The 19,498-nt window shown below is 40.2% G+C and overlaps 1 protein-coding gene across 1 annotated transcript in view; it reads right to left on the bottom strand.

The window, feature by feature from the left end:
- The window catches only part of apbb1ip (amyloid beta (A4) precursor protein-binding, family B, member 1 interacting protein), a 26,384-nt gene extending 6,886 nt beyond the window's left edge, over window positions 1-19,498 (bottom strand). The window contains exons 1-6 of the mRNA XM_075452763.1: window positions 19,306-19,498; window positions 11,275-11,334; window positions 10,194-10,281; window positions 8,553-8,812; window positions 6,712-6,789; window positions 5,098-5,257 (exon numbers count right to left, since the gene is read on the bottom strand). Coding sequence (XP_075308878.1) covers window positions 5,098-5,257; window positions 6,712-6,789; window positions 8,553-8,812; window positions 10,194-10,281; window positions 11,275-11,334 — 646 coding nt within the window. The 5' untranslated portion in view covers window positions 19,306-19,498. The remainder of the gene's footprint in view (window positions 1-5,097; window positions 5,258-6,711; window positions 6,790-8,552; window positions 8,813-10,193; window positions 10,282-11,274; window positions 11,335-19,305) is intronic.

The following is a 19,498-nucleotide window of genomic DNA, read 5'->3' as shown; positions in this document are numbered from 1 at the left end:
TTTTAAAAGGCTGAACAGCAGGACGATATGAAGAAAAATAGAAAATAAGAAGACAAACCCACCAAGGGAGGCTAAAGAGGAACTGAGAAAGGAGTACGGTTACTTACTGGTACAGAGATAAATTGTACTTTTATGTGAAAACCCCACATGTGGCCCTCCTATTGCAATAAAATGTCACTTATTGCACATTTTTAGTAGAAGCTGCAGAATAAGCAGAATTTAAAACATAAACCTCTAAAAGTCTGGCGTTAAATTTGATTTAAACTGACAGTCAAAACTCGTGAAAAAGTTGTAAATAAACAACATCTCACGGCCTTCATCGAGGTCAGTTTTAAACTGATAATTGAACAAAAGTCTCTCGTTTCAGCCCCGCGTGATTTAATTTCCTTTTAAAATGTCCGCACAATAAATACGACACGGGGTTAAAAAGAAAGAAAAGGCATCTCTCAACTAGATCCACCCTACGAACGGTTAAAAGAAGTCTAAAGAAGTCATATTGGCCGGTTCAGGAAGGACTTAAAGGCTACTTTTCTACCATTTTCCAGTGGGTAAATGGCACAGGGGTAGATCAGGCTAATTAAGTCCATTAAAGGCGCTGCAGCACTGGTCACATGACAACCAACACCACAGAGCAGGTGCTGAGGTGTGCTTTAGCTGTTTAACTGAAAATCTGTGGAGGGTTGTGGGTGTTTTTCTTTGAGCCTGAAAACGCTGTGAAGGGATCACAGTTGAACATTTTACAGGTTTGATTCCTTTTCCCAGTTGAGACTCTCTTACCTGCTGTAGATATTAAAGGTGAGATGGCCGAGACGGACAGGTGGAAATCTGTTGCTGCAAGCCCCACCCAGAATCTCAAAAGGACCAACGCCTTTGGTCAAATTTCTATTCGGGAACTATGTGTAGCTCCTGCTTCTAAGCTAAAACTCTATAAGACCATAGTTTGGGGAAAAGTTAAGGTGATTTAATGGACTATAAGGTAGCCATTAAAGGTTCTCTTACATGTTCAAGTCAGGAACAACAAACTTCTAAAGTTTTCACAAGTATTTTGACATTAAAATGTCTCCAGTTTGCCCTCTAATGCTGATCTAAATCAGAATATACACAAGCCTTTGTGCCATAAAACAAGTGCTTTACCACATGTGTAAAATCTCTAAATCAGCTGAGCTCAGAGTCGGTTTCACAGCTGCACAATTCTCCCTTTTAAATGGACTGAAATGAAGATAAAATGCAAACTTCCCCATTTGCTGGAAGGACTTTAAATGGCACCAAACCTTGAAAACACATAAAGAGCACTTTTCTCTTCCTCCCCTCTGCCCACCCTCCTACTTAGCGTTCAGACCCGACCTCCCCCCCCCATCACACAGAGGGCATTTGACTGCAGTTAAGCCACGGTCTCCAATTACAGGTTAGCAGCAGAGGCAGAGGTAGGCGTTACATAAATTGCTGCCAGTGTTCCAGACTACAGTTTGGCTATTACAAGCATTAACCAGATGTTGTGACTTTGCTGCTGGAGTAGAAGTCCCTTTGAACTGCATTAACCACATGGGACGTTTCAGTAGTGCACGTGGGGAGCACATGGGGGAGCACATTGTTTGAAGACGTGTTGCTGTTGAGCTCTGTGGGTGTTTATTGAGCGTGACTCGCCTCAGGTTTTTGTTGGTAAAGATTAAAGGTCGGCTAAGCTGTTAGCAGTCCGAAAACGTGTAACCCCCTCGGGGAGGGGGGGTTTACAGACATTTAGAAATGAATTTACTCAATTAGTTTCCACTTTGATGACATGTTTGTCATGTTGTTCAGTCAAAGATGACACAGGAACTCATCCACTCCCATGCTCGTGAGTCAAATGGTCCACACAGAGGATTTTTTGCATAGCTGGAAATAGCAACTTGTGTGTCAAACAGCTCGTTTAAACATGAACTAATAGAAGCCTTAAGGGTTACTCACAGGAGGAACACATTTTGCATCGGTTCAGATGGATCGTCCCTTCTCCCAGTCTTCTCTAAGTCGCCTTCAGCTGGTGCAGAACGCTGCTGCCCGTCTTTAACCAACACCAACAGACGTGTGCACATCACTCCTGTTCTTAACTCCCTCCATTGGCTTCTTGTCCTTTATAGAACTGATTTTAAACTTTTAATGTTTGTTTTTAAAGCTCTTAACGGCCTCGCCCCATCAGATTTATCTGAGCTTTTAACAGTCCGCAATCCTGGTAGAGCTCTGAGGTCAACAGATCAGTTTTTGCTGGAAGTGCCCAGGTCAAAATACAAACCCTGGGGTGAGCGAGACTTTTCCTAAAGCTGCCCCCAGGCTCTGGAATAAGCTCCCCGTCCAGCTGCGTCTTATTTCTGACCTGGGCCTCTTCAGTAGGCTAAAAACCTGCTTATTTAGGATGGCTTTTAATACCCAGTAGTATGATGACACTTTTATCTTATTTTATCTTAATCAATTTTGTTGTATTTTATTGCTTTCACTGTTCTTTTATTGTTTTTATTTGTTTTTACTTATTCTTCTCTTTATTTATTACCTGCTGTAAAGCACTTTGGTACATCGTAAGGATTGTCTGTAAAGGGCTGTATTAATAAAGTACATTTACATTCTGTCAGAAGCAAAAAGAAACAAGAATAACATCTATTCTGGAGTGGCATCGTCCCTGTCCCTGGTGTGTTCACGCTTGTGGTTCAGCCCGACCGAAGCAGAGAATAGCCGTGGTTTGCATGTTCCACTTCCCTTTGCTGTCCGCACTGGCGTTGCTTTTGTTGTTTTTTATGAGTTGGGGGTGTGACGAAGAACTTTGGAACTGTGTTCGGGTGTCCTGTGCTCTACTCAGAGGGGAAATTAGTGCTGCAGGGAAACGGTGGATCCGACACCTGCACCTTAAAATAGAGATAGTCAGGGAGCCACAGTCTCAAAAGCTCAATAAAAGGGGTTGAACCTGACATGGTCTGCCATACTTTTTATTTGTGTTTTTTTATGTTCACTTTGACCCTAAGAAGCAATAATCAGAGGGTCTGCTCTGCTGGAAACATCGCGAAAAAAAAATTTGTGGCCATTTTAGTGTATGTACCCTTCATTTTTTGATAGAAAATGTTCCACAAATCCTCAGTGGGTTGGGTAAGCTGTCAATAAATTCCTTCCAGAAGCACAGAACACATGTGGAGACAACATCAAATGAAATTATAACTCTTAAAATACATTTCTACATGATTTTGGCTCAATTTAATGCGAAGAAATCGGGCGTTTTTTCACTTTTTTCCAATGTTTTCATCTTTACTTCATTGGCAATCAATTATTCCCCCCAAATTATGACATCAGTCAATATGCCATTCTGTTCACCAAACAGTATACTCATTCCACAGAAAAAATTGGAAAAATCCAACCAAAATCATTGGATCTGTGATGATTTCACTGCTAGGCCTAGTTGGCGATCAACAGGCTCAGAACCTCAATAGAATTTTAGCCTATTCTCAAAATTCGGAAAGACAAACTGGATATTTTAGCATCGTGGCACACTTACACACACGCACCTGATCTTAGTCATTTGAATGAGTTTGAAACAACCAACCGACGTTTACCAACAGTTACCAACAGTTACCAACAGACTTCGAAGCTGCTCATCATTATCTGTGGTAAGTAACACTGATTCTATCAAAAAATGAAGGGTACATACTCTAAAATGGCCACAATTGGCCACAGAGCAGACCCTCTGATTATTGCTTCTTAGGGTTAAAGTGAACATAAAAGACACAAATAAAAAGTATGGCAGACCATGTCAGGTTCAACCCATTTTTGAGACTTTGGCTCCCCGACTAAGAGTCAAGTTCTGTGTGTTTGTGCGTTCCCGTTTTAATTTATCTGCACCAGGGTTCATTTGGACGTGGACAGAGACCCCACTTTTCATCTAATCAATAGTACTAAAGAACACGAACACACGCTGAGAGTGAAACAAGGTGAGCTGAGCTCGTAACCCCTGTGTGGTTTCACCTGCACTTGCTGTTTAATTTTAGGCGCTGCTTTGGGTTAAAATTCATCCTTCCACAAAGCTAGCCAAGAAAAAGGACATAAGGGACAATTAGGGACTGGAGATGAGTCTTCAGTGGGGTACATGGCCAGATAAGATCCACAGAAAACACAGGTTGTTGTTTTTGCCTGCAAATGGATTCATTATGTTTGTGCGTCACGGCTTCATACATTAATTGCTTTTCCACCAACATCGGATCAAAATAAAGCAAAGATGGAGTAAAATTAATTGCATTTGTGAGATAAATATAGCTCAGACAGCTCAGACAGAAGATTGAGCTCATCAGGCTTCACGTGACAGAGAGGATGACTGACAGCGTCCGATACAGCAAATCAGACCCGCCTGCCTGCACTCGTGTACGAGAGTGAGCAAGAGAGGGCAAGAAGGAGGAAAGGAAAGATGGAGGATGGAGAGACTTTGATGGATGGGAGTAAAATCAGTGTTTCATTGAGCTGGCTTCGCTGTGGCTGCCAATAAAAACACAGTTCATCATCTGGACTGGGGTGAAATATCCCACCCGGCACAGTGTGCGTTTAGTTGACAATTAATATAAAAACACACTGAAGCTTCATGTCGTCGAAGCTGTAATCTACAACCAGTGAATTTTGTTGATAAATTTGCTGCTATGATGTAGCTTGTAGCTACAATCTCTCCAAACTACATTACCCAGAAGTCCCTTCTCAGTGTAGTAGAATACTTATCCTGTCTCCAGGTGTTTTAAACAACAATTATCTTTGAATCACTGTGGTGTTATATTAACTTGATGATTAGATTAATTATATTCTTCTTTGAATTCCTTTCCTGTCAGTCAGGCATTTTGCAACACTCAAAACCATGTTGCCATGGTGGAGTCATGGGACATTGCATCATAAGTTGTAGCAACCTGGATGACATATCTTTATATAGCTGTGATGCCAGATAACAGATGAGCAAAGTACGTGTCCACAAGAGCAATTTCAGATATCAGTATGAACACACATTTTCATCATCTGAATTTTTATCATTTCATTTAGTTACTTCCTTCCACAAGGAAGGACTAATATCTGCAGCCACTAATATCTGCTACATGATACATAACTCACCAAGTTGCAGCTCGGGGTTTGTCTCGCAGAGACTCCAGTCCACATTGGAGTCACAGTGAGTCTTCTCAAACAAGTTGTCCAGGACTTCCCTGACGCTTTGCCTCTCATCGACCATCAGGGTCTTGGCGCTGCCGTCATTCATTAGCACCTTCACCACCAACTGTCATAAAAATATCACCTTATTTTTAAATGATTTCTCTATTAAAAACAAAAAAATAATCCATCTAATGAGGGCTGTGGGTTTTAAACTAATCTGATGTTTTTGTTGGGATTTATATGACATTAATCACTCTTTTTTTTACTTAAAATTTAAGGCTGCCACTTAGCTAGCAGCCCCTTAGCTTAGCTTAGCTTAGCTTAGCTTAGCTTAGCTTAGCTTAGCTTGGCTTAGTTTAGCTTAGCTTAACTACACATTAAAACATTTAAGTTCCTGAGATACAGACATGAATGATTTGATAGGCAGAATTTATTTGATTTTATTTATTTCGCCTTTGAAGACAACCGAGCTGTTTCCCCCCAAGCTGGAATATTTCAGAAAATTTGAAAAATATCATATATTTGAACTTGAGGTGTTCTGAGTGAGACATCGAATCCAGCCTTTAAGCACATGCTGGTTGTTAATGCTAATGTTTGCCAGTTTAATTACAGGGTCTGTACACTAAATCATTGTTTCTGCTTGTTAGCTTCACTTGAAAAGCCAGAGCATCAACATTTCTGTCTCTCCATTCTGGCTTTAGAGTAATTTTCAATCTATTGTCTGTTTGCACTCTTTTGCTCCTCAAATGTAGAGACAAATCCAGTTTTGGAAAGCTGAGGATTTTCACAGAAACGTCTGCCAGTTGCCTGACTATTGGCCTTCAGAGATGTTATCACAGTAAGATTTGCAGTCAGATCCCTTGTAACTCAGTTTTTACCCTCCTTGAAAAATAGTTTTGGCGTGTGTTATAATGAATATCACTGGTTTTAAATAGTTTTGCCCGTCTTGAACAACAATGCAACAATTTGAGGGCCTCCGACTGCAGAAGAAACAGCTGAAACCACAAACACAAAAGAAGGGTTCATTTCTGTATCTCACAAGCCACACAGATGTTCCTGCGAAAGTGGCCTTGTTCTGTATTGCCTCAGCCTCCATGTAAACATTATTTACTAGTTCCTTTTGCTTTTAACTTTCAGGAATTTGTAATTGGGAATGGATAAACAAAAGTCCCCATGATCATATTAGCGTAGACACTCAGTAACACCACCCAAAACAAAAGTATGGCATGCCGTCAGCATGAAAACAGCTTGTTTTTATGTAAAATTGCAGATCTTGATGCATTGCTTCGCATGCAAGACCACAAGCATGTGCTTTTTTGTGCTGCTTTGAAGTGTAGAGCTACATGTCACCCGAAGAGGAAACCTTGCTGTCCTGCAGGATGTTAGCTAGATGAAAGTAGCCACCCATTAATGTGATTGATGACTCCTCCAAAAGAAAAGAAAGGAAGACAGAGCCTCGCTGTGTTTGAACATAAAGTCTTTTACATTGACATCCAGGTCATAGTTGTAATTCTTCCTGTCTTTAGTGCTGCCAAGTCAGACCAGAGGACAATGAATTGAGTTTTTTTCTTCTCTTACCTTTTTCACTTTGGCTTCCTTGAGCTTCTCAAGAGCAAGTTTAATTTTATCTGCCTTTATCTGTGCCTCTATTTCCTCCTAAACAGGACAAACAGTAGCAGACATAGAGACAGTTGAAATAAACAGTGTTTATATGCATCACTTGTCATTTCTTATTATCTAAGGTGAGGTGTCAAAGCTGCAAATCTTCAGAAAATCGGTATAAACCTAAGTGTTGATAAAATGCACAATCATTTCATCCTTTTTTTAAAGGACTTTTTGTGAGATATTTCATGTATGTAATGCACTCACTTTCTGATCTGCACAGCAGATGCTGCAATCATCTACAGTCACAACCATTATTGGTTTATAAAATGCGATTTGACTATAAAGAAGATTGTCAAACTATGTTCATATACGGTACAATATTGTTACAACATTAGATTTATATAACACAGATTTCAAATAATAACGTATGTAATCTCTGTGAAGCTAATCACTCAGACTGCTCTGAGCGCACAATTTCCGAGGCTTTTTTTAAACTCCTGTGACCAGCTGACATCAGCTTAGCCTTTATATTCTTAAGTGACTCATGCAGTGCAGGCCGTGGTGTTTTTCATAGCATAACCACATTTATTGCTCAGGCCATATAACGAAAGCTAAAGTGAGCTGAAACTGCTGCTGAAACTATTCAGACTGAGCTGGAAATTCAACACCGTCAATAAAGCAGAGGACTCGCTATATATTTTTTGTGTAAATATAACCAGCTCTGCTCACGACGGGCAGCGTGACACAGGGGTGCTGCCCCAGTGGAGGCTTCCAGACGCTGCCCAAATAAAAAGGAACTGCGCTTTTAGGAGGGGATTATACGAACTGCGGATCATGTAAAGCAACGCGTGTGAGGTCCCAGAATAAAAACAAAGAGCTGAAGTTGCACTCAGTAATATTTCCCCCTCATAAGATGACTGCAAATTACTTTAATCACGTCGTAACTGGATCATTAACGGCAGATTCGAGGCCAGTTTCCCTGATACTTTGCAAGTGTTTGATACTCAGACAGATTCCAAATTTGCTTTATAAAATTTTAACCTCAATGGTGTCCAAGTGAGAATGTCATACAGGATATTACGTCAAACTTCTCAGGTTTCAATAAGCAGGAATGGGTCACTATTTTCTTTGGATTCATCCATAAGAAGTCAGGCTCAATTATCCGGGAAAGTCCTGCCTACAGCTTTAATTAACTCGTACACATTTACCTAACACTGACGCATTCTCCGCCTCGGCGCAGCTGGTGTTTTTACCTCAAAAAGGATGAGGTCACGAGCTCTGCTAAAGCAATAAGCTCCTGTCTGGCTACTCCACCTCCAGCACTGCCACATCTTACCTCCTCTTTCCCTATTGATCCTGTTACACTTTTCTCATGGCCGCATGCGTCTGATCTATTCCAGACAGACTCTTGACTGTTTCTCCTCACAGGTCTGTGTAACTGTAACAGATGCCTCCATCCTGGAACAGCTTTTCTATGACCTCACTGTCCAACTGCTATAAGAGCGACACCACTCTTCTCTTCTGAGTTCTCTTCTGAAATGTAGACGCTGGGAAGGAAGGGGTGATGTTTTCTTTAAAAGTGCCTTGTCACGCATAGCTCAGAAAGCATTTACATGTGGCAGAGCAAGACATGTGACCATTAAAAGTGATATCGCCGAGGTCCTGCTGAGTAACCCCTCCCTTCGGCCTTCAACCTGCACATTATGTTGTAGTAACCTCGATTAAAACTCTCACTTCTTAAATTGTGGAACAGTTCCCAGTAATGCGAGGGTGAAAAGGTCACTGCTATTCGTGGAAAGAATGAACAGACTCACCCTTGTGGGCTTTGCTGACTGAGCGGGTGGAGGTGGCAAAGGGGAGGCAGCGGAGGAGTCGGGGCTGCTTGCATCACTGCTGCTTCTTCTTGGTAATGAACCGGAGGAGGCGGACGAGGTGCTCAGGCTCTTGGGTGGAGGTGACGGCGCCCTCAGACCTTGTCTCTCTGCGGCGAGTTTCTCTTCCGTCGCACTGAGGTCAGCCACCAGATCAGCCATGAGTGCATCCAAGTCATTGTCCTCCAGCTCGTTCAGCGACTCTGGTGTGAAAACGTCATTAAGTTAAGGAATGTTTAAAGATTAAGGCGGCTGATACTTCACATGCTACATTATTTTAGCTTTTAAAGACGGTATTCAGCTTATCGGGTGCCACTTACCAGAGATGGGGACTCGAGTCACTGTGACTTGGACTCAAGTCGACTCGTGTTGCTGTTTTGATGACTTGTGACTTGACTTGACAAAAAATATAAGACTTGAGACTCGACTTGGACTTGGAAGTGAAAGACTCGGCACTTGACTTGACTTGAGACACAATGACTTGAATGACTTGAGTGTTAAGCATCTAGCATAACTTCAAACTTTGTTCGTCATTTGAAGATCCATTCTGACCAGTAAGTGCTTGTCAAATTAGCCAATATTATCCTGTTAGCCTAGTCGGTAGTTAGCTAACGTTAGCTTGATATGATACGGGGTGGACAGGTTGGACACACTGGCCAATGATGTTTACTGACAGTTACTTATATCTTGTCTTTTCACTTTATTAAGATCAGATTCTGCAGGTAAAATTGCAATAATAAGGTGACTTGACTTGACTTGCCCAAGAAAAGAATGACTTGAGACTTGAAAGCCAAGACTTGAGACTTACTTGAGACTTGCACATGTGTGACTTGGTCCCATCTCTGCCACTTACTAATGAGACACAGTTTATTTGAGTGAGTTAGATTGGCTGCAAGTGGCCTCACTTTCACACGGGCTCCTCTTTCAGCTCCAAATCGCTGGAAAAAGATGCCCCGGCTATCACTCAAGTGGCGTCTTAGATTCTCATATAACACGTGGAAGCGATTGTTTTCCATCCAAGTTCTCAGTCAAATACTTGGAAGGCTATTAGCATTTAGCATTGGGCTGACGGACGCTGTGTCACAGAGCTGCAAACGTAGACGTAGAGCCCTGGTCTTTTAGAAAATGAGGCAATTTATTTTGTGCTCGTAAAGTCCTTTGAGACCCACATTTGTTAAAGGGAGCCGCACAGGCTATCAATGTATTTTGACAAGATTTAATGGCACAGTGAACACATAAAAGAGGAAGGGGAACACAGAGAAGATTGTTAATACCACCAGTGGGTGTGACCTTGCTCTCAAATAATTACCACTTGATTCACAGCCTCTTTGAGCCGCAGGCAAACATCGAGCAGGGTTTATAATCCTAGTCTGAAATCTTGAGCAGCCACAGCTGAGCAACTGAATGATGATTTTTAACGCCTGTACCTAAATCCTGCTCGTTTTCTAATTGGTTAAACACACGATTACATCACACTCTTGCACAACAAGGGTGTAGCACGAGTGAGCCATTGTGCAAAACCTCAACGCCTAGCTCGGTTTCGTGTTTCTACTGAAATGTATGATAAGCGAAATGTTAAGTCACCATTGAGGTCGGTGAAGCCGATGGAGAAGTTGACTTCTTTGTTGGTGCTGGGGCGAGGTGCACGAGGCTCCATTTCCTGTTCAAGACTCTGCAAGGAAGAAACGAAGAAGGCGGTGTGTTTACAGGAGCGTGAGGACATGTTCTGCATCCAGCCACAGGACCCCCAGCGGCTCAGTGGCCTCAGCTAATCCGCCGCGGCCTCTGAGGCCTCAAACATGCAGTAATGGAAGGAGTAGAACAGTACACTTACATCTGTTTCCAGCTATTAAACATTCCTTGGGGCAACTTGAAGCCCCCATTTTGGAGAATTAAAGTAATCTAAAATGACAGTTTGGCTGGAAAAACATTATCAAAACGATCAGCTGGGTTTTTTTTAACCAGAAAAAAAACATCAAATCTCTGGAAGGCTCAAAAACTCCACTGATGATGGGTTTTTAGTGTCATCTACTTCTAAGTAAACAATTCGAGGTATCAGAAAGGAATGTGGTTAGGCTGGAGAACCTGTGTCTTCCCCTTTATTAAAAGAATATATTGTATTTTAATGGGACCGATAAATAGGTTCCTCTGCTACCTCACACTGTTAACTGTATGGGCATTTTGACTTTATGTGCATTTGAATGTTTTTAATTAATAAAATCATCTCTATACATATGTGTAATGGTTCTTACATCGGTGTTTTTCAGTATAATGACCTAACAGATGATGTTAGGTTCCTGTAGATAACTCGGGCAACGTTCACTGACTGTGACGTGTAACTTTTATGATGCTAACATGCCTTTAACAGCTAGCATTGCGCAACAAGTCATCGAATTGTGGCTCAGTAATTGAAGTAAAACTTAAAGGCGTGTGTTTATGTTCTGCCATTGTCAAACTCACTCTTTTCTTAGTACTTTTACTTGTTTTGCTTCATTTCAGCTGTGCTACAGTGAAAGTTTGATGCTGTGTGCAACTGAGTAACTGAGTAAATACCTAAAAATAAGGTAAAAAAAAACGTTTTTCAAAGAGAAAAACAAGAATCGAGAAAAAGAAAAGTCCTGACAACATGTCTCATAATTGTCATGGCAACATGGTCTAAACCCACCTGAGTGAGGAGGTCCATCTCCCCCAGCAGGTCACTGAACATGGCATCGATGTCATCCATCTGGTTCACGTAAACAACAGGAACAAAGATAATGATTAGTCAAAATAAACACCTTTATATGCACACCAGCACGACCGAAACTGCCGTAATCCTGGATACACGCAAAAACATATATAATTGATCTGATGATAGATGCAACTAAAATGAAATTGATGCAAAAGTAGTTTGATAGAATGTGAAATAACTCATTTTAAAATGTGGAAACATAAAAGAAAACGTAATAAATAATGACATCAACACAAGCTTAAATGAATCCAGTTGAAAATGAAAGCAAACAAATAGTTTATTTGACGTTCTATATGACTACTTTTGCATAATTTCAGTTACTTTTATTATCATTTAATTTAGTCATTTATGTATTGTTTTTATCTCAGATCATAGCAGATTCCGTCCTCCGTACACTGCTACTATACTTGAGCATTTGGTTGGAGGCGAGGTGAATGTTTGGACTCTTTTGGCTTAGTTTTTTTGCTTGTCTGTGTTTGTTTCTGTTCTGTTTTCTTCTTTCTTTCTTCCTCTTCCTTCCAGCCTCTGGTTTAAATTAGGATGTATTGTTTTATTCTTCTTTCATCTCCTTTCTCGCTCTCTGTTCCAGGTTCTTTGTTGGTATTTTATTTATACTTTTTCTGTTGTGTTTTAGATCCTTGTTCTGGTTCATTGCTCCTAATCATCCTCCGTTCCCCTGTTTTGGTTTTCAGCTCCACTTCCACACCTGTCACTCATTCAATCAACCTCAGCTGCAGCCACTCCTTCATCAGTTCCCCCCTCAGTATATGAACTTATTTGTTCAGCTGCAGTCTTTTGTCAGGTCCTTGTCGTTACCTCTCCCCCCCCCGTAGCGGTGTGCTTTGTGGGTCAGTATTTGCCATCAGAGTGCTGATTTGCATTTGGTTCCTCATCTCTCCACCATCAGCAAATCTGAACAGGGAATTGACTTATTGATGAAAGTGTGTTCAACTGGGTGATGTGCCCACTTTAAACTTGTCAGTACAGAGCTTTTTTTTTACAGTTTTTATATGCCGTAACATCACAGACTAAAACAATATAGCTGGCTGCAGTTTCATACCTCATCAAGAGGTAAATTAGACATCTTTACAGCTCATTAGCCCCTCTGCTAGTTTGTGTCGTTTACCTTCAAATTATGTGTACTTTTGGTTAGTTATGCACAGAAAGTCTGATGCGTTTTATTACTCTAGTCATTGTGTTTCTTCACACTATGAGGCAAAATGGAGTCATCGAGTAGTGAGGATGATTTTCACTTTAAGGAGAGTTTCATTAGCTGATAACAGAGCTGTGGAATTATCCCTATGGTTTCCAGATGTATTTCAAGATGTCAATGGTCCAGTTTGACATCCTGCTAGCAAGACTGAACCAATTTCTGTCATGCATCCTTTCCCTTGCGATCAGTGGTCTAACTACCATTTCCAATTTGAAGCTGTTCCACAATGTTCTGCCAAAACCAGTCTTTAAATTCTGCATCTTGTTTTCTTTACATGTTGATCTTATAATCATGAAGTGCTTTGTGCTCGGAAATAGAGACAATCAGTTTGTGAGAGGCTAATTTAGATGATGGCATTTGCCTCTGAGCGGTCAAAGATCTCAACTCAACTTTATTTATAAAGCCCTATAAAACAGCCGTGGCTGAAGCAAAGTGCTATACATGAATAATAACACGAAGTATAAGGCATAAAAAATAAGAACAATGTAAAAACGATAATAAACAATAACAATATTAAAACAATAAAAACAATACAACAATAACAATTCTTAGCTAGGAAATTGTTTTTGAATTGGCTCTATATGAACGAATTGGATTATTTTATGAATTATGATTATTATTAATTAATTGAATTCCAATTGGCTTGAATTGGACTTACTATCTAAGTGCCTTGAGATGACATTTGTTGTATTTGGCGCTATATAAATAAAAATGAATTGAATTGAATTAACAGAAACAGAGTCTCATACTGGGTTAAAAGCCATGGAATAAAAATGGGTTTTAAGACGGGTTTTAAAAATGGGCAGTGACAGGGCTTGTCTTATGTGAAATGTGAAATGACATCTCTCAAAAAGCTTTTGACTAATACGAAAATACGGGATTACGGATACGGAAAACTTCGGAGTTAGTGTGTTGGGGCCTTTAATCCGAAGATTAGAAACTCAGTTTAGCATGATTTCAGTTGGATAAACGTGTTTACGTGCATTTTAAAAGTCTGGTTTTAGTCAGAATAGCAGAATAATTAACAGAAAAGTTACACATGGGAATGGAGAAACAGAAAAACTAATTAAAAGCAAGAAAAAGTTTTATGTCGCACCTTGAAGTCGAGTGCTAAAGCTGGTATGGAGATATGAGTGCACCAAAAGAAGGGTAACAAGTGAGGATTAGTCATGTAAAATGAGGAAATACTCTAAAAACAAGAAATGATATTTCATACTCAACTTAAATTTTGAATAAATATGATAGTTGCTGGAAACTAAAAGAATGAACGAGTTTATGCACCAGTGTACGGTCTCATCTGAGCAAAACTCCTGATTGACTGGATAGCTGACTTGGTGATGTTTCCAAAATATTTAAAGATATTCAGGTCGGGCCTCACGAGTGGGCTGAGAAATGAACTCTATCTTCCTTAATAATTGTGTGTCTTAAGTCTGAGGACCATCACTTGGTTTTTGACCTCATTCAGCAATAAAGATGTGGACCTTGTGTAAGCTGCGAGTGAGTTACTGAGGTGAGGTCACATAAAAATCCAAAAGATATTCAAGTCGTTTCAGTTGGAAGACTTGTTGGGATAACTGGAGCTCATAAGTATACTGAGAACAGTTTTACATAACAAGAGAAAAATACAGTTTTTAAACACTCATTTTGACACTCGAGTCAGATTTAAATGATTCCCGACCTCCTAATGTTTCCAAATCAGTCGGCTGACGTGTCACTGCCAACTATATCAAAACCAGCCGAGAAACCAAACTGTTTTTAGCAGCCAGAATCTGAATGTATCCCAATGAATGAAAGAAATGCAAACAAAGCCTTTGAAATTGTTTGATTCTTTCAGTGAGGCTCAAAGCTCTTTAAAAATTAGAGGAATGCCATCAAGACAATGACCTTCATTGATCGGTGCTGCATTGACTTTTTACTGATCAAATACGGCTTTCATTACAGATTACAGTGAAAAGATGACGCGTGAAATCCATTTACAAGGAGAAAACAAACACACACACGATTTTCACAGCCAGAAGTGAGATACAACACTTCTACTTTACTTTGAAACATGTGCAGAAATGCAATGCTCGAGGCTGCGTATCTTGCAAAACTTCCATCAAAGACAGGGAAGTATGTTCGCACAACTTCAGGCAGTCATTGTTTGTCATAACTTGTTTTGTGTTGTTGCACGTGTATTTTCTGTCAGAATCAGAATCAGCCACAAACACAACTTACACACAAATCTCACTCCAGTTTTGGAGTTTAAGACATCCAATGCTTCCTGTTATGTATTGATATCATGCACTCAGACCATGATCGCAACCGAGAATGTTTCTGTCACTATTATATGTGAGCCCTGAAGGAACTGAAACTCCAGCTTGTTCACCGTGCAGATCTTAAATTAGACTCACGTATCCGACCATTAAAGATCCAAGGGATTTACCTCTGACGTGGAACTATAGAGTAAAATATCATCACAATCAAGGTTGTTTATTTGAGTTTAAAGTGGCAAAGTAGCCTGAGGAAACATTAACTATTTTTCCAGAAAACAACTCCTTAAGACTGTAATTACGCACATGCCATCTGTCTGTGTGACACGTATTATTTACAGCCTCACTGCTCAAAGCAAATGTTATGATGGTCTAGAAAGTGCAGTCAAAACAGTGTGCCTGTTTTCTTTTGGCAGCGAGGAATCATGGCAGAAATGCAATATAGTGCTATGTAGTCTCGTGCAGCCCCTACTTTTCTTCTTCTGGTGGCATTATGATGTTTCCCACTGTTGCTGGTTAATGTAGTTGACTGAGGACAACGACTCTAGAACCACTCAACAATCCTGATCTTTGGTTCCAAAGACAGCAGATCCTTGCTCCCACCTTCTGATTCAGTGGTTATTTATCATCACTTGCTGCTACAAACTAATTTTACCCATTTCCTTTGACCTATTTTTGCTCTCAGGTTGTCATTCAGTTCTGTTTTAGGCCAAAACATAACATCTAGACAACTATTGAAGGAATTAACATTAAAAACAGCTCAAGCATAACTTATACAAAGGTAGCGAACGGCTACCTTCGGTCATCTTCATGGTCTTTGATATTTTGGTACACGATGCCCTCGTTAGCGTCAGCTGTGTTGACTCAGGTGTTAGCATGCTAACACCTTTAAATACACCAATATGAATGTGGTTGGAGCTCATCAAATTAAGACTTAAACGAACATATTTATCATTTGCATTTAAGAAAATTCTGTTTCCAATAACTCCAAGAACTAACAGTTACTTAGTGGGTTTTTAGAGCTTCCACGCTAACCAAAGGAGGGTGCTCACTAGCAAAGGCTTCCGCAAACCTGCCAATCAGACGAAAGTGATCTTTTATAGGGATGGAGGCCTTAAATGCACAGAAGCTAAAACACCTTGTTTCATTCCAGAAAGAGCCTGTATATGAGAGAATTACTATAAACGGATGATCTGTGGCGTTGCAGAATAAGAATACAGTGTTTGATGATGTTTCGGGTGATTCATAACACTAGCCAACATGGTTCTGTCCTACAATTTTTAAATAATATGTAAGATCATCGTGTGTGTCAGAAGTAGCTGGGGTTAGGCTCAGGTTTGTTGTTTTTGCATTGTTCTTGTGTTTTATGCCTTGTATCTTGTGTTGTACAGCACTTTGTTTAAGCCACGGCTGTGTTAAAAGGCTTTATAAATAAAGTTGAGTTGAGTTGAGTTGAGGTTTGGTGTGGTTTACGCTGTGTAATAGTCAGTAAAGTATGTCTACAGTGTTTCTCAAACGGACCTAAGACTGCTTTCTGAAAGCCTCCTTTTAGTGTACAGTGCAGCCACCAACATCCAAACCTTGGGTTTTAGCTTTACCCAGCTCTTAATCTCATTGGTTAGACTCATCCGGTGTGACTCTCCACTCACATGATTGAATAACTAACTCTGTTGTCCTCGTGTTTCCTCTAAAATAGTATCTTTGGGAAAAAGTGCAGCTCACTGCTTTCAGTCAACACAGTTTGGAATCTGTTTGCAGGAATTTAATCAAACATCCTCCGTAAACATCATGACAAATGTGATTGATTATGTTCCAGGAACTATTTCACGCAGGAGAAACCCAATTTCAACATCTAACAGTTGGAGCTAATTTATCTGATCAAAACCTCCGAGGTTCTTATTATGTTTTGGGTTTTTTTTCTATCCTGATGGAATTCATTTGAGTGTGAAGACGTAATTTCCAGGTGACGTGCATGTGTAACTGAATGTCTGAACCCACTCCCCCTCCACTTTACTGGTGCACCTTCTTGGAGGAAGTGGTAAAGGCTTGACTTCCTGCCACTTGTGGTGCTGAAACTGTTAGAAATGGTGTCAGCAGCAACCTGCAAATTTGATAGTACTGTTTCCTAGGTTACCATAGGTGTGCTTAAAGGGGGGTGTGATATTGTCTTAATTATCAACGCTACTTTTATGTTACCGTCTTCTCTTGACGTCACATTATATTCATGTAATGACAACCGTATTCAGACTGATCTCACTGGAAGAAGAACAGCATCATTTTCCACATAAGCTCTGTGAAGCCACCCAAGGAAAAGATGAGTGTATCAGTCAGACTGCTCAGAGCTGCTGCTTTTAGACCCCAAATGTGTTGAGCAGACTCTAATTCAGTGAGAAGAAGGAAGAAGGGGTGAGAGGCATGTGGTCAGAGTTTAAAACATCTGATGGTGGCAAAACCTGACCCAATCTTAAAGAAATTTCATCCCCGGTTAAGCGCCAAAAGTGGGTCATAATCAAACAGCAAAGAAAAGAAAACAAACTTCATGCTATTTGTGACATGCAGCTGAAGAAAAACCACAGAAAAAGGTGTCAACTGCAGCAAAGTTAGAATGAAGTATTTACACACCTAATAGGATTTGTATTGCCAGCAATTTCCAACCATTAAAGCTCCCCTTTAATAAAAAAAAACAAACTGGATAAAGATATCAGAGCATGCATGACAAACACTGTCTGAGAGAGCTTTTATCAAAGCAGGCAGTTCTGTGAAGTGACCTGTTTTCACCTGTATTAGAACTAGGGCTGGGCAATGATTCAAATTTTTTATCGAATTAATCACCAATAATCGCATTTGTACGCAAAATCCAAAAATGAATTCAAAAGTAGTGTATACACTACACAGTACACACAGGAGATCATGAACTCCTCTGTATACCAAAGTATTCCAGAGGCCATTTGTCCAGCAGCTGAAGCTTGGCTGAAACTGGGTCGTACAACAGAGAAGAATACAAAAGAATCAAGGTGTTGCAAGGGTCCAGTCAAAGTCCAGACCTCAGCCTGATTCAAATGCTGTGGTGGGACCTGAAGAGAGCTGTGCATGAAGGCAGTCCTCATAAACCGAAGTAACCATGTAAATAAGAGTGGGCCAGGATTCCTCCAACAATCTGAGAGGCTGATAACAACATTCACACAAAGATTTCTTCAAGTTATTGCTGCTAAAGGTGGTTGAATCATTGGGTGTACTTGGTTATTCACACACTGCTTCTGCTTTTTAAACTGATCACATGAAAGAAACAGAGTTGAAAAGAATCGAAAGAGGATATGCTTTCTTTTTCACATGAGTTATAACCTCTGATTTGCACAACTCTTCTTCTATTATGCAATTTATTTTATTTATAAAAGCAGAAGATATTCTCATCACATTCAAGCAACTTTTGCGAACATTTCCCCTCCGAACAATCTCAAAAATTCTGCGTGTTTAAGCCTCTTTATACAGTAAAGTCCTCACATGCAACTCGAGATTCAGGTGAGACAATGTGGCTGTGTCGAGCCACAGCGTGTTTACAGAAATGCAAAGAAACTCCTGCTCACGCTCGGATCAGGCTTTGGAACTCGGGGCTTAAGCTGATGTGTTTACAGAACTGGAAGTGCTCTGTTGCAATGTAAGCAAATTATGGAGAAACAAAGCGCTGAAGGGCATAAAAACCACAAATCATAACTGACACGAAACAGAACACCAGCTCTGGACTACATTTGCTGAGGCATTTCAAAATCTAACTTCTATTTATAAAACACGGACCCACAGCTCTTGAATAACGGTGATACGTACTTTTGTTTGTTTCTTTGTTGGAACCCACCTGCACATGAGTCAGTGACAGCGTGTCTGATGACTAAATTGTTGCTTGACGAGCAGAAATCACCCAAAACTAAAAGGATTTTTACTCCATTTTTGCCAAAAGGATTATCTGCATCTAATTCAGTTAATATTTCTGTGAAATCTCAGAATCCAAATGTAAAATGTTCCTTTCATCAGGGACAAAACGACAAACTAGAGCCCAGCCCTATCAGTTTCATGAACATATTGTGTCATACAGCAGTGTTAAATTACAGCAGGATCCACCAGTAGAAAGAAGACACATGAACATAATATCATACACACATTAGCTGCTTTATCTTTGAAAGCCCCCCAATCAACTCTCATTTCATGGGAATAAACGTATCTCAAGACGTAACTGTTTTGTGTTATTTATCTCCCTGAATTTGACAACTTTTGACAGTCCAAAGCAGACAGGATGTCTAGGATTTTTTTTTTTTTAGATTATCTTAGAGTATCAGGCTGCTGTGGCTGAATGTGATAAGAATAAAAAAAGGCAAACACAATGCTCACTTACTGTGTAAAGTGGTTTTAAAACACCTAGTTCTGGTCTTATATTCAGAGAAAAGCAGCTCTACGCGTTCACCGTTAGCTGAAGGCACAACAGCCACCTTAAAATGAGATGAAACTCACCTTTTCAAATGTCTTAATCCTTGCTTTCACCAGTTAGTTTTAAAATAAAAGCGTCATGGAGATTAGTTCCACCTCAAAATGTTGTTCTCTAACAAAGCTCGCCACTGACAAATAACAGTCATATGCAGGCAGATCTGGGTGTGTTAATGTGGATTGCATCTGGCTCTCTGACTGCTGGCTTCTTCCTGCTTAA

This window comes from Odontesthes bonariensis, chromosome 20, assembly GCF_027942865.1.
Source record: "Odontesthes bonariensis isolate fOdoBon6 chromosome 20, fOdoBon6.hap1, whole genome shotgun sequence".
NCBI lineage: Eukaryota > Metazoa > Chordata > Actinopteri > Atheriniformes > Atherinopsidae > Odontesthes > Odontesthes bonariensis.
The sequence above is the reverse complement of the archived record's forward strand: the minus strand, read 5'-3'. Positions and strand labels throughout refer to the sequence as shown.